The 16264-nt window shown below is 36.8% G+C and overlaps 1 protein-coding gene and 1 pseudogene across 1 annotated transcript in view; one reads left to right on the top strand and one right to left on the bottom strand.

The window, feature by feature from the left end:
- Window positions 1-366: 366 nt before the first annotated feature.
- LOC125645430 (uncharacterized) lies at window positions 367-6714 on the bottom strand (annotated as a pseudogene).
- Window positions 6715-8756: 2042 nt separating this feature from the next.
- LOC125661883 (macrophage mannose receptor 1-like) overlaps window positions 8757-16264 on the top strand; it is a 26635-nt gene continuing 19127 nt past the window's right edge. Inside the window, exons 1-4 of the mRNA XM_056152902.1 lie at window positions 8757-8915; window positions 11246-11527; window positions 14004-14183; window positions 14297-14785. Coding sequence (XP_056008877.1) covers window positions 8870-8915; window positions 11246-11527; window positions 14004-14183; window positions 14297-14785 — 997 coding nt within the window. The 5' untranslated portion in view covers window positions 8757-8869. The remainder of the gene's footprint in view (window positions 8916-11245; window positions 11528-14003; window positions 14184-14296; window positions 14786-16264) is intronic.

The following is a 16264-nucleotide window of genomic DNA, read 5'->3' as shown; positions in this document are numbered from 1 at the left end:
AGCATTCAGATCATGTTTAGTTTTGGGCATAAAAAACTCTGCACTTCCTCAATCTCCCTCTTCCATTCAATCTACAATACCCTTTTCCCAATACTCAAAATAAAAATAAAACAATCTATTGTCATGTTTATTGGAAAAAACAATGTTGAAAATACATGAGAATAACAAATCTATTTCGAACCATTATACAATAATGGATTGTATTAAACAAAATAGACAATATACATGTACTGGTATATAATAACCTTTGAGGTTCATATCATGCAGAAAATTAAATCACCTACATATTTAGCAAATCTGCACCATACATACCAAATGAACATAATACATCATTAGCAATCAGATACACATCATTATGCAGTGAATTTGATCAGTCATCATTATAATTTCAAAAGCTAATTAAATGCTCTCCCCAAAGAATTATAGTCTGCTTTTTTCTTGTAATCTGTTTCAATAATATCTCCTTGAGATACAGACTTCGCTAAGTTTGATGCAACAACTTTCTCACCCCTCATTGTATGCATTCTACTAGAGTATTCCGCGCTTGATTTGCCGAACCAACCTATATGCCTCATTACCTGATCTGCATTCTCAGCTGAACCAGACAGAGCCATTGTAATTGCACAACCAGATCTGAAACGTTGAGGTGTCTCACCCTCATAAATGCCCAAAACTGAAAGATAGTATAACAGCCTCTCGCAAGCCACAGAATAACTAATGTTTTTATCCAAAACCATTCCATTCTCCGACACTATTCGAAACAAATATCCCTTTGACAGATCAACATTAAATTTCTTTGCGAACAAAAAATAATCCAACAAACCTTTGACTGGGCAAACCACTTGGTCTTCACATCTTTTGATTACAAAAGAGTTGTCTTCCCTTTCTCACCCCTCAATGTTTTACCAAATGTATGCTGGAATACCAAACCTGTACCATGCCTTGAAACCTTAACTTTTTGAGAAACTACCATCGATAAATCACTGGCCCTATCGCCCGCAAAAAACTGAACTTTTATCCATGCCTGATCCCGAGCTAAAACAAATCTCTCTCTGAGTGATAAATCAGATCTACCCAACTCCCTACCTATAAACAAAGCAATTGTTTTTACTTTAGATAAGAAAATTGGTTTAGCCTGTTTTGGCAACATATGAGCCTTAGCCTGCTCCTCCCTTATCAGTTTAAGGTATTCTTTTACAAGAGGGGATGCTGCAGGGTTTCCGGTCCTAGACACCAGATCCCATGTTCTACTACGACCATAATCGTCAAATATATTAATCAACTGTTGAATGAAACCTTCTACTGTCCCTGAAGCAAGCCGTTTAGGACAACCGCACTCAAAATCACCTCTCAAACCTAACCTTTCACAATCAATAGCATGAACTATAGTCTTCCCCTTTGAATCTTTCCAAACTAAAAACCTACGAATATCATTGGGAGTGCATGACATTAAAATTGGCGATTCTGGAGATGCTCTCAAAAAACCCGATAAAGACCCCAAAAGACTGTTTTTCTTTTTGTGCCTTAAAGAAGAAACTTTACTCTCATCCAGTTCTGATAGCCTCCTATCTATTACTTCCCAGTCAATCTCAATCTCTCATCGTTTATCCTGCAATATAAAACCAAATCTTAACAAACGCAGCAATATTTCACACGAATAAAACTCTGAAAGCAAACAAAGGCCATCTCATACCTACACTATCCAACACAAAAACCTTTCTTAGAAGGAATATTGACAACTCCTTTTTCACCTTTTACACAAGACAAAATGATCCAATTGAATTGGCTAGCAACTTCGGCCACCACATAGGTAAAGGTTCAATCTTAGGGACTCTAATAGTACACGTTACTTATTGTTGCTCAAGCAAACAAATGACAGAAAAACTAGCCCGAAAGGAGGGAAAACATAAGGATTTGTTTCTCCTCTGATGTCCTGACAAAACATATTAATCCCTGCTGAAAGAGGAGTTGCCCAGGGTGTAAAATGTTTTAGAGGTACACCCCCTTTTGACCTCATTACATTTGAATCCAACGACATCAAATCTATTGAATGCGAACCATATATAGTATCAACCAAAACCCATGACTTGTCACTAAGCATAATGTCAGCAGCACTTAAAATCCGAGAGGGTTATCAGCCTCATTTAACTGAGATGACACAAAAGTCAGACGTAAATCAACATTTTGTGTTATAATAAACCGAAAAATATCTTTTAAGATATCGTTAAGTTGTTTACATTTGCTACCCTGACCATTCCAAGAACCAGTAACAGCCATGCTATCGGTGTACACATCCACCCTTGAATCTTGCATCACACTACTAAACGATACCAAGGATTTCAAACTTACATCTGCCTCCTTAACATGTATTTTCTAACCAATAAACCCCCAAAACTACATCTTACTGTGCGACTACATATGCCAGAAGTGGTGTTAATCAAATGTGGATTCTAAAAAATTCTAAAGAACTTTTAGTAAACTTAAAATCACAGAATTTTTCCCAAATCAATAGCATTAAAACCTATGACTTTTCAACACTATACACGACCATTCCTCACGATAAATTAAAGACTAGACTTTTTGACATCATAGACAGTTGCTTCTTCAACAAAAACGGAAAACGGAAATATTCATATCTAGTGATCAGTCATTCAAAAACTTACTTTGTTAAACACCACTCTGATTCCACGCACAAGTACTCTGAAGTTGAAATAAAAAATATGCTAGAGTTCCTCATTGACAATATCTTCGTGGTCTTTGGTGATCAGGTCTTCCAACAGTCTGTTGGAATTCCCATGGGCACGAATTGTTCTCCTTTGTTAGGTGACCTGTTTTTATATTCATATGAAGCAGAATTTATTCAAAAACTTCTACGTGAGAAGAAAAAATCTCTCGCTGTGACCTTCAATTCGACTTTTAGATATATCGATGGCGTTTTGTCTGTTAACAATGATAGCATTCAGGGGATGCTTACTCCTCCTAGGCACCTGATCCCACCTCTGGTGTGTCCAGGGGTCCGTGTTTGCCCAACTATCTATTTTGTATTGCTTGTAGGAGTTATGAGATTGATCACTGTTCGTTATCTTCACCTTGCATTCATATGTCGATTTGATATATCCCTGTGAGCTCGAAATAAAGGACACCACAGAGTCGTCCACTTCTGCTTCATACTTAGATATTTTATTGAAAGTAGACATTAACGGCAAACTAACAACTCAACTGTATGACAAACGGGATGATTTCAGCTTCTCCATCGTCAACTTCCCACATTTATGTAGCAATATTCCATTATCACCTGCATATGGTGTTTATATATCTCAACTGATTCGATATGCAAGAGCTTTTTCTGGGTATAGTCAGTTTTTAAATCGAGGTAAGCTACTGACAAACAAGTTGATGGTACAGGGATTTCAACAGTCTCGATTGAAGTCAGCATTTCGCAAATTTTATGGTCGTTATAACGATCTAGTTCGTCAATACAACCTCGCATTGGGTCAAATGCTGTCTGACGTGTTTCATACCGATTGTTAAGCCGTTCTTGGCACACTGATTTTGACTGCGGATAACTCCGTTTACCTGATCAGGATATGGGGCTCACGGCAGGTGTGACCGGTCAACAGGGGATGCTTACTCCTCCTAGGCACCTGATCCCACCTCTGGTGTGTCCAGGGGTCCGTGTTTGCCCAACTATCTATTTTGTATTGCTTGTAGGAGTTATGAGATTGATTACTGTTCGTTATCTTCACCTTGCATCTTCCTCCCCTAACTTTACAGAGGCCCCATATCTGAAACCAGAAGAATCTGTGTAAATTGAAATTCTCTTGTGAAATTCTGGTCTCCACCTAGAACAATCTTGCCAATCATTTACAAATTTCCAGTGCTCAAGTTCCTCCCTCAGAGATCCAGAAACTTTTATAGACCTACTATTTTTTAAACACTGAGAAATTCCAGCATTTACCTCTCTACAAAATAACTTGCAACCTGGAATTGCCAGACTCGTGGAAATGCACTTTCCAGCAAATCTTTGCAATGTTCTAACATCAACTTCTTCCTTAGCAAGAATGATTTCTAGTTCTATGAATTTTGCTTTTTTTATCCTCTGGTAGTATGCATGCTTCCTAGAATCAACTAAAAATCCTACAAACTTCTTACAATTTGAAGGCCTCAAAGAACATTTACTTAAAGCAAGAGTGTATCCCAACCTTGTCAGCAATTCAAGTAAACCATACACAAGCCTCTTAACTTCCTCTTGAACTATGATGCCTACAGAATCAGCCCCCTTGGTAGCGACAAACCTGTCATCAAAATACAGAGAATTACGTACTGAGAGTTTCCGGAGATACGAAGTAACACACATCCCTATCGATTGATAGATAAAAGCCGAAGCCTTCCATCCAAACGGTAATGTTGTGTACACCATATAAAATCCGCCAAATTGAATGCCGAAAAATTCTTGAGATTTCTCATCAATTTTAAAATGACTGTAACCTGATTTTTCATCGCAAGTAACCATCAAAGCATTCTTGTCCACTAATCGATGAATATCCCTCAAAGTCTCTAATCGAAAAGGCAGATCTTTTATCCACAAGTTAATATACCGTTCATCATGACACAAACGAGGTTTACTTGGTTCCACTGTAAGGAGCATAACTATCCTTGGGGGTTGACACTCCCCAACTCTACCTAAAAGCTTTATCGCCCCTCACTGAATCTTGTCTGTGAGTTCCATAGCAATAAATTCAGAATGCTGTTGACAAATGCTAGCATTATGGAAATACTGCTTGGGAGGTATGTTTGAATTGTAGTGTTTTCCTTTAAAGGTAAAGAGTTAACATCAAAATTCAAGTCACCATTAATTACTTCCTCTGCGAGAGGTAAATGGGTTGTAGGTAAAGGGATTCTTCCTTCAAGTGTAATCCATGCCGGTTGTTCCCTAATCTTCACATTCTTAGGGTTGAAACCACTATTCAACTCCCAAGTCGGAACTTTCGTGAAAAACATACTGTCTGGAACAAACTTCATTCTCTGTAAAATTATAATCATTGATTATAATCTTATATACCTGACAACACAACCAGCACTAATCACTCCGAAAGGAAGAATCCCTTCGCCTACAATCCACGTGAAAAATCACTAGAGCATCAGTGTCCCTTGGATTGCAAGACAAAAGAATTCACTCCTATCATACAAACAAGTCTCTCATTTATGATATTCATACATACCTGTACATATAAAAAATACACATTTCACCTGTTCATATCCTATCCATACATAATACATTTGTCTAACAAAAGAAATCAAATGTTGCAATCAGATCTACATGACAAAAATAGCAGAGACATGTCATTCATCTACTTATTTCCTTTTGCAAGCTTCATTTTCTCGCAATCTTTTACTAAATGTGTATTGCTGTCCCAAAAATGACAGGGGCCCTTAGGGCGAAAAGACTTATAATTCTGCTTGCCCCCTCGATAACTCTGGTTCGTATAACCATTAGATGCTCCCATATTAAACATATTGGGATACATGCCCGGTATCATAGGATACATCATAGACGGCTGATAGGGATATAAATTATTCAAAGGAGATTCTGGCCGTTTTTGCGTATCAAAATTTTCATTCTTACTGTTATTCTGAGCTTCAGGTTTCTCCTTTAAACACTTAGAAATTGCCTTAGAAATAGCATCTGCCACTTTTCCTCCTAACACTGACAGACATAAATTAGAAATTTGTAACTTTGTCTGATATCTATTAGCCTGTCTACATAACTCTTCAAGCATATCAGCCTCATCATGGTCCATCTTTCTAGCTGTTTTAGCCAATTCATCTAAAGTCAATAAAATCAGGGCATTACTGGGATCTTCCTGAAGGCATAGAGTCCTCACCTTCTCTTTTAGCTCCTTAATCATCTCGACTTTTGCCGTTTTCTCCAATGACAAAACCCTGTCTTCTAAACTTGTATCACCATCATGCTTTCTTTTCTTAGAGTTAGAAGTCCCTGACGATTCTGAAGTTACTTCCAGCTTCTCCAGTAGAAACACTAGTACCAGGCCCCATTGACTCGTCCAGTACTTGTCCTTTGGGTTGTACCACCTCATTTGCAAAAATTATCAAACAATGCAACATCCATTTTGCCTCCTCTACAGTGACATATCTCCCTAAATGAGAATTTAGTACATGTAAATTATTATCGCCTACAACTCAGCACATGCCGTATAAGTATTCATTTTCAGAATTAATAATAATTATCATCAATATATTGTGTATCCTTCCTTCTTTATAATATAATAGGTTTACTATAAGTTAGAAGTTTGCACTACCAACACTACTACATCCATAAAATGTTGAATGTATTTAACATGATACCAATGTTGGTAGATCTATATGTAAAATTCAAACAGGTCTTTCACCCTCAAGTATCAAGTAATTAAACTGTTATCTTTAAAAAAAAAAACAAGGTTTTTAAACTACATAACTTATAATAATACAATATAGAAAGATTGATATTGCCAACTCCAGAAGCTCTGCCACATTCTCTCCTGTTATAGTGTTGACCAAAGTCTCGAATTCCAAATTTTCTGTCTTCTTGTCTTTCGAAATTGTAGAAAATTCTTTCAACCTCTCTGGTTTTCCGCCTCTGATCTTTTTTAAAACAGGTAACAGTTTCACCCCTTTCAAAGAGTGTCTCTTTTTTAAAACAGTAGGTTGAACCATCTACAAACAAATCAAAACATGTGTACACACAGATGTGACGTCACAACTAGAACAAGCGAGATAACTATCCTGATTTACAAACACATATCTCCCGGTAAATTTCACATATTTTAAAACTCATTTTCCAACAGTGTAAGATCACGTAATGAATGCTTTTTTAAATACCATTCAAAACACAATGAATAAACTTGAAGATTCATAACTGTTTCCACCGGGTAAACTATACACAAGTCAGTGAATGCACGTGCTACTTCAATACTTGCCGCCTCTATGAAAAATGACCGCCTAGGTCAATTTCAAAAAATGTCCTGAGGCTATATCAAAAATCTCGTAACGCCAGCGATATATGTAAAATAATCAATGTATATTTCGCCACCTAGGCCTGCAACGAGAACCACCAAGGCTCACAATCGAACACTCAGCCACCAAGGCAATTAATACTGCTCACCTAGGCTAAACACGAGACCACCTAGGTATGTAAAATTATGGCCACCTAGGCCTATAGAGAACCACCAAGGTTCCGCCACCAAGGCAATAACATATAAAAATTTTAATTACCTGTGGCAGGGTGATCTTTATATCTAATTGAATTTTCTACATTTTTCAATACTAAGCTGTGCTATATTAATTGAATGAAATCTATTCACAACATTCTATTGGCCAGGTTGGTTGTTGGAATTCACTCACTCTAGCTAAAACCAGTTTAATCACTTTTTTTCTTCTATAAATAAGTTTCGCGTCCTTTTTCATCAGTGCGGGAAATTTGTTTTAGAGGGAGTAGACCTATACATGTAGCTGACCGTTGTGCCACACCTTAAGGTATATATTTGAAATGTTTATTATTAACTGATTGATAATTATGTACGTTGAACTATTTTTTTATCAGTATATTTCTCTACTATGAAATGGCCGTTTTTTGATCAAGGACTATAAATTTTGTTACTTTTTGAAGTAAAGTAATAAAGTCGATCATATACATTTCATTGGAATATTTTGACTTCTTTAAAGGGAAATACGAATATGAATTTATGTAATTGTATATTTTGTTGCATATGTAATGTGGTGTGTGATTTGTTAATTTCAGATCTGCCATTGCCTTTAGTTCTTAATAAATTTAATAAAACCCACGTCGCTTGGTTATAACCTTTTCTAATATGTTGAGCGACTCGAGCAGCAAAATCCCGACGTCGGCAAAATACGTCCTTCCACGAGCATGGATGTCTAAAGAATGACTAATACGTCACATGTACTTCCGCTTAGATATTAACCAATGAGGCTCTTGCCACGTTCCAAGTTTGAAATTGTAATGTTAAAGGGTTCTCAGGTATTGGCCTGGACTATATGTTGACGTAAAAGATTGACCATGACTTTATAAGTGGGCCAAGGTCAAAAGTTTTGGAGGCGGACACCCCTCCTCCATACCATCGACTTATGTTCCAAGTTTGAAGTCTTAAAGTCAAAGGGTTCTCTAGTTAGGGCCTGGACAAAATTTAGCTGAAGAAGAAGAATAAGAAGAAAAATGACAAAAACAATATGTCTCCCCTTTGAAGGGGAGACATAATAAGATACAGTTTGATGAAAGTTCTATGATTATGACTTAATTTTCAGAGTGGTTCCTAGAGCTACTTCATTCATTCACTGAAGACGGTCACAGGTAACAATTTGAATAGAACAACAATCTGCTATCTAAGTTTTACAATTATGATTTCTCAAATGACCTTCATAATAGATCTACTTTATAATAATATGTTAAAACTTGGTCAACTTTCGATATTGCATTCTACAAGAAATTAAAAGGATCATTTTACGCTTTAATTCAAGCTAAGTCTCTTATTTAGTGTTTTCCATGAAGAAGATCGAAAATCAAGATTCTAACGTTTTTCTCATCTTTAAAACACTGTTAGTGGGAATCGCACCGAAAACTGATGCTTTGAAAATAAATATTGAATATGAGTATTTGCGGGATTTCAAGTACATTATTTTCCTAACTATTAGATTAAATGTCATTGGTCCAAATTGGACTTTACACATTTGAATTGATGCTATCTAAATTATTTACAATAGTACCGTTATCATTTGTTTATAACATTTGTAAGACCTTTAGGATAGGTGACTGGACTCTTCTGAACAGCGACCTTTCTTAAAGACCTCCAAAATGGAACTGAAATACTGGACTGCGATTTTATTCCTCATTAACGGAGGTATGTAGTAATTACATTTGTACTATCGATCGTGTAGATATGATACAGTATGAGATCCGTGTGATTGATAGTAAGTCATAGTTGGGTTTTGACACGTGACCTAAAATATGAACTCGATATCCTTTAATCACAAGTCAAGTATCAAACCGTGTTCGTTCATACGAAATTATCTGTTTCAGTCTTCTGGATTTATTGAAAGGGGATAAGAGCACTAAGTAGAACAGCTAGTCTATATGTGAAATCAAACCGTATTTATTCTACGTCAGCATTACGTACGCACTAACTCGCCCATCACTCGTCTCTCTACCCCCCCCCCCCCCCCCCCCCCCCCCCGAGGTGATGGGAATGATCATAAAATCACGCCTCTAGAAGAAAAACAAATATTCTACAGCTAATCAATGGAAAAAAGGTTAAGATTTCGAACAGTGATCAATCTAAGAATACAAGCTCGAGAGTAGGGCAAACACGGATCCCTGTAAACAGCAGGTGGGATAGGGTGTCTAGGAGGAGTAAGCATCCCCTATTGACTGGTAACACCCGCCATGAGGTCTTTGTTTTAAACAAATAAACGAAATAATGTGTTAAAATCAGTATATAAAAAACGGTCTAACTAGGATCGAAGATGGGTGGATATGGGCTACAAAATACAAGTATGGATCCAGTCCTTTTTGTGCGTGTGATTTGAAGGAAAATATCAGAGATTGTGCCAAGCATTACATAGTTAGGCCGTTCTTTATATACTGATTTTGACAGATTATTTCGTTTATTTGTTTAATACAATCTCTGATGTTTTCCTTTAAATCACACGCACAAAAAAGGACCTGGATACTTGTATTTTTTAGCCCACATCCACCATTCTTTGATCCTCTCATCGGTTCTGTATATTATTCATTGTATGAATGAAGCAACACCGAAGAAAAACATGCAGCTTAATAAAATGCACACAATTTTATGAATTTAGGTGAGAACAGTATCCAAACCCCATGTATCACTATCTAAAACGACAGCAGAAAGAGATTTTGAATTTCAGGATAACAACATCCGTTTCTTTTTCGAAACAACGTGTCTACAAAAAATATTATTATCGATCATCGGCTTCAAAAACCTCTACCCGTGTAAAATGTTGCTCATGATGAAACAAGAGACATACGTCGTGGGCGTTATAAAGGACTGATATATAACAGAGTGAGAACGACCACGAGATTGTGGCGAGTCTCCATTTCGTACTTTCATATTTCTTGGGATTGTTTTTGTTATCTTTTCAATTGATAGGAGTTCCATATTGTTCAGTGCATTTGAACAAAGAATTGTCAACCTTTTTATCTCGATTTGTACCAAACGAACTTAAGGTTATTGAATACATTGCTGGGTTTATCACAGAGGTGTATAGAGAAACTTGTACAGGTACCGGTGTTGTTAGTTATTCCGAGCCCCCCCCCCCCCCCTAAAACACCAGCATTTTGTCTAGCATTTCTGTAGGAAAGGGTATATTTTCGATTTAGCCTGAATATTTTTATTAGTACAGCGATAGCCTTCGGACATGTAAGCTGAAATAAAATCATTATATGATGTATTTTTTAACTTTTGTCTCTACAATTTTTTGTAAATCCAGCGACCTTAGAGTAGCTCTGGGCTATTTTGAAGGATGGAACAGTTCATTTCGTACACATCTAATGTTTGATAAAATGTATACATAATCTTAAAATTTATTTTAAGATCAATAATTATACACTAATAGCGTGGTATTAGAAATAAGTCTTCAGCCATGTGTTTGTTTGCTCGATACGACAGTAGATCTCCATAAGGATTGATTCCTGATACATGTAAAATAAGATTATCAATTTATAAAAACATTACTAAGATCTGAAGACTACACAATGCACATACAAGAAGGTTCGATGAAATTCATGAACGTTTTATCTGTAAATGTACTGATTTAACTTTATCATACACTTTACGCGGAGTGCTCAGTAACTGATAGCTCCATGGTTGTTTTGAGCCCCTTAATCTCGCCATGTTGTGTAAATGATATTTATCACATCTGACATTGTAAACAGTATGATAATGATTAAACAATGACTCATATTTGTCAATATCTCGGAGATCATGCAATGAAAAAGACTGTTTATTTTTTTACTATTATTATTATTGAACTTTTTAAAATGGATATGGCAAGGATGGATCTCCATCATATAAATGCTGAGGTGACTGAATACAAATAATGTTAACTAATATCAGCTTTGTTTTGATATCACTGATTTGTTTAATATAATTCTTTGAGGACACTGATCATACACTGAGGCTAATACCATGTCTTCTCTATTTGTCAGCGCTTTGCACAGACACAACAAATTGTCCTCACCAGCTAAGTAGGAGAGATCTCTATGTCTATGGAGATTACTGTCTCAAGGTCCACTACGGTAATTGGGACTGGGAGACTGCCAGAAAAATATGCATCAAGGAGGGGGGTGACCTTGTACAGCCCAGAACGGCTAGGATGCAAGAGTTCATTCGGGTAAATTTGCTCCCGCAGAAGCAGAAGTCGGAAGAAGATGGATTTTGGATCGGAGCGACGGATTTAAATTCGGAATCCCATTGGAGATGGGTGTCAGGTAATGAATTACTTACAATTATTGTGTTTTTCTTTTGTGCTTTCATTATTACTGTTACTGTCTACGGAAGTTGTTGGGTTCTTAAAATCCATAGAAGGCGAGACGAAGCCGAGTCCTCTATTGACTTTAACAAGCCAACAACTTTCTGTTGACATTCAGTAAAAAACCTGTTAAGTGTTTTGTTTTGTCGAGGACCAGAAAAGTAAGTTTGCTTTGTAGTAGCTCCAGTCAACTTTATCAGTGTTTATGGAGACCCTTGTAGGAATAATCCAGACATTCACCAAGGTTAACATCGTCAAAACTTTCAAAACCAGTCAAGTTACCCTTCTCTTGTAAATATCTTTTGAAAACTCTCGCTGCCTTTCAATGTTTAATTCATTTTAATCCTCGCTCCCTGTCTGTAGTCTGAGCGAATCTGCTCAGACCGATCGCCATTGTTGTTGTTGCGGCATAATGAATCATCGAAAGAATGGTGAAACGTTCGTGTAAACATCAAACAGACAGGTTTAGACGCCATGTTGCAGTCTAACATTTGCTTCTCATCGTCTGATATTAGGCTATACATTTATTGCGTGATAATGAGGGAGATATGAAGATTTATTCACTCAAGAAAAATCATATTCCCCGAGGGCAACGCCCGAGAGGAATATGATTTTTCTTGGGTGAATAAATCTTCTTATCATATAGCTAATAAATAGTCTAATATAAAATCTGCGTAAAATCTAGAGAATGTTAGCGTTCAATATCCTGAGAATTTATTGAACGCTAACTTTGCATTGCGTAAATTGTATGCGCCCGAAACATTCCGAGTATGAGCGTTCAATATTGACGTTACCGTAACGACGTAAACAAGCCAAAATGGCAGACGACGGTCCTCAGAATCTAACAGAGCCGGTATTTGATATTTACTTAAGCAAAATGTTTTACTGTACATATATTATGATGTCCCAATTTACAAAATCAGTTTGCGTCATGCATTAATGACGGGTTAAATATTGAACAGTTAAGAAATGCATGCTGTTATTGCACACTGCCAATATTGATGAATTCTCGTCTATTTTGGAGTGGTTTGAGTGAAAAGGGATATAATTTAACAACTAAATACTTTAGCTATATAATAAAAGGGTTATTGAACTTATATAGGTGAATATTGGCACTCGTTGGCTGTCAAAATGCACTCGCAAGCTCGTGCATTTTGACAGCCAACTCGTGCCAATATTCACCAATATAAGTTCAATAACCCTATAATATCTCCCGAACATTCATGCAATAAATTGTTTATTATACCGAAACAAAGCAAAACTACAAAAGTGCGTTTGAAATTGGAGTCCGCTCATCTATACATTGTATGTAGCTGAGATTGCCCTAACGGTAACACCGCGCCGTCAACGTATAAAAGATAAAAAAAAAAAAAAAAAAAAAAAAAAAAAAAACCAACAAAAACGAAATATAGTGATATGACAACCAGTTTTCGTATTTCCATTCTCCATGAATGTTGATTTACTTGCATGTTTTTGTATAAACCAAAACCAGGCGATTTACAAACTTCCACCAGAGTTCGTTTGCTCACAAACCAAACTCTTCCACTTAGGCATTATGGGATAGCGATTTCTTAGGCCGCGTATACTGTGACGTCACTGTAGAATGACGAAAAAACATAACGTCAAACGTAAACAACTTTCAAAACAAGAACGTAAACATCAAGTTCATTACTTTACACAATAAATTGAACAGAGTCTTCCTACTTTTTAATGATCTTTTGATCATTTTAATATGTTTAAAATAAATCCATACTTTTATATTAATGCTCTTAATATCAATATCTTCAAACTTTTAACTGCGAACTACTTCTTTAGTGTTATTTGGCTGCGTGATAATCGCGGACTCACAATATACAAATCTGTATATTGTGCTGCGTCAGATAGGAGAGGTCTATTCGTAGGTGACGTAATGGGTCCTCGACGAGGAGTTTAACTGTGTATCAGAGACCCGCATATTTTGTGCCTTACGAACTCTGAAAGTACAATGACTCGAACTTATTGTGACGTCACAATACACTTCGTCTACCTTTACGTTAAATTTATGAAAAATGCACGAGGCTGCCCAAGTGGTAAATATGATGGGGAAATATGATGTTTGAGAGGGAGATATGAAGTTTTGTCCTCCCTTGCACGTGACCGTCTAGACCAATCAGATTACGCGTTGCATGGCATTCTCATACTGAGGTATAATAATACTATAAATTAGGTTTGTTACTGACACTCTACAGAACTTTCCGCGGTTGTTGAAATTCGATTTCCTCTCGCCTTCTACCGACTTTAACAACCAGAGAAATTTCTGCAACAAACCTAATAAGTGTTTTGTTACTTGTAAAGCTATACTAAATCTGTTATATGTTTCTGTACTTGTAAGGCTATACTAAATCTGTTATATGTTACTTGTAAGGCTATACTAAATCTGTTATATTTCCCTGAAGGTGACCCTCGTATGCCGTACACTAATTTTGAGCCAGGCCAAGGACCTTCCCAGTCTGGATTTATCTTTGCTTCCGGTGACTTGGAGGACTGTGCATTGATGCGTATAGAGGATGGATTTCGATGGCATGACTGCCCATGTTCTAATTTCCTTTATCATTATTCATTCATCTGTCAACACAGTGAGTGTAACAGCTTGAAATATTGTTTAAATATGAATATGACTGTTTGAATTTGAGATTATACTTCTGTCATATTTTGACATATAGTACAGTATATGTTTTATTTCCAATAGAAAAGATTCCGCACACGACACATAATGTAAAGCCTACTACGAAACATTCTCATCTAACAACCACCCGATTCGTCTCGCCTACAACAAAATACGTACCACCGACCACCACAAAATACATGCCACCAACTACCACAAAGTTCGAACCACAAACCTACACGTCGACCAGATTTGTTCCGTGGACGGAGAAGACGACAAGATTTGATCCGCAGACGGATAAGACGACAAGATTTGATCCGCAGACAGAAAAGACGACAAGATTTGTTCCGTGGACAGAAAGGACCACGATGCTGAGTGAGAGGACAAGGTCATCGACTGCGTTTGTACCGGATACACATTCCCCAACGTCCCAGAAAGTAACTGCTGCACCGCCGAAAACTACACCAATGAAAACCGATGCCCCTCGCCCTGCTACAACACCGGAACTGCCATCAGACACGCCTCCATTTTCTAATGGTGGTGGGGATCCATTCAGCGGTGGCTTTAAATCTTGTGAGTGGTGTATGTCCCGTTTAAAGTTAAAAGAATGCACTGTCTGAGGCCATTAAACCTAACAAATTCAACCCTGATTTTTCTAAACTCTAAACGATGCTAGATCAAGTTTTTACTGCCATCCTATCAGTCCGATAGGAAGGAGTGCATGAGGTCTATAAAGATAAAACTTTTAATGGAATGATAAATGACAAACCTCGAGATACGCACAGAAAATTGATATCTAGAATGTCAATTCATAGTCGAACGCATCTTCCCAAGTCAATGGTTTCTAATCTGCTTCGCTCCAGGTGGAGCTGAGCGGATCAGAAACCCTTGACTTGGAAAGATGAGTCGAACGCATTCACTTAACGTAAAACATCCCACGCAGTTATACCTGTAAAAACATATCTAGATAATCTACAGAAAGGAGTAGTCGTGGCCCGGTAGACTAGTAATAAGAGCGCTCGTCTCACGACTGGGAAGTGATCATGTCACAAGTTCGATTTGAGATCCCGCTACCGCGTCCATCCGATGTAGCGACTGTTCTTTCGCCAAGCAACTGGTATCATGGAGTTATACTTCATCGTTATAATGGCCGACTTCCTTTAGAAACAAATGAAATTATAAATATCCGAAATATTTGTATACTGTAAATTCCTAAATATAAGCGAGGAATTTATTATCGTATAATTTCGCGAGAAACATCACTCGCGAAAAAATATTTCTCGCTTTTATTTTTATATTGCTAAAATAAATACAAAAACACTTGATAACAGAGCACTCGCGCGAATTTATCTTCTCGCGATTTGACGTTCATGAGTCATTTCGCGATGATAAGTACTCGCGTAAAATGAGGAATCTACAGTATTCATTTTAAATCTAATCGCCGATCCGGATAGGTGTTGACTGCTGATCTGTAAATCACGGGTTAGAGTCCATTTAATCCTTCATTTTTTATTTAATAAAGTTTTGAAAGTTTTTAATTTAAAAATATTCTACATATCCTCCACTTTTCATCCATATGATATTTATCTGATGTGTAAAACTTATACGGTACCAATTTTGATGCACCAGATGCGCATTTCGACAAATAATGTCTCTTTGACAGTGATGCTCAACCGAAATGTTTGAAATCCGAAATAACATTACGTAACATGCAAACAATTTTTTTCTCCAGAAAGGATTGGATGTGATTTAAGTGTGATTTGAACTCTCAATGAAAAAAAGCAACGTTTTTTAAAGATTTGAAATGCAACAGTTACTGTAAATGTATTTCAAACTTTTAAAATTCTTATCAATGCATTTGAAATTAAAACTGATGTATTTCATCGTCTGCTGTCGTTTGCAACTGGGGATTTCGATGCAGAATGCTGCGTATACCCACTACACAATAAACGTCACAATCTAAACACAAATAAATGTGAAGCGTGAATCAAGGGTAGATAATTCAAATTGCCAAAAACTCTTCTGAATTTCTGTGTAGTTTTTGAAGGTACC

Source organism: Ostrea edulis, chromosome 1 (genome assembly GCF_947568905.1).
Source record: "Ostrea edulis chromosome 1, xbOstEdul1.1, whole genome shotgun sequence".
In the NCBI taxonomy this organism is placed as follows: Eukaryota; Metazoa; Mollusca; class Bivalvia; order Ostreida; family Ostreidae; genus Ostrea; species Ostrea edulis.
The sequence above is the reverse complement of the archived record's forward strand: the minus strand, read 5'-3'. Positions and strand labels throughout refer to the sequence as shown.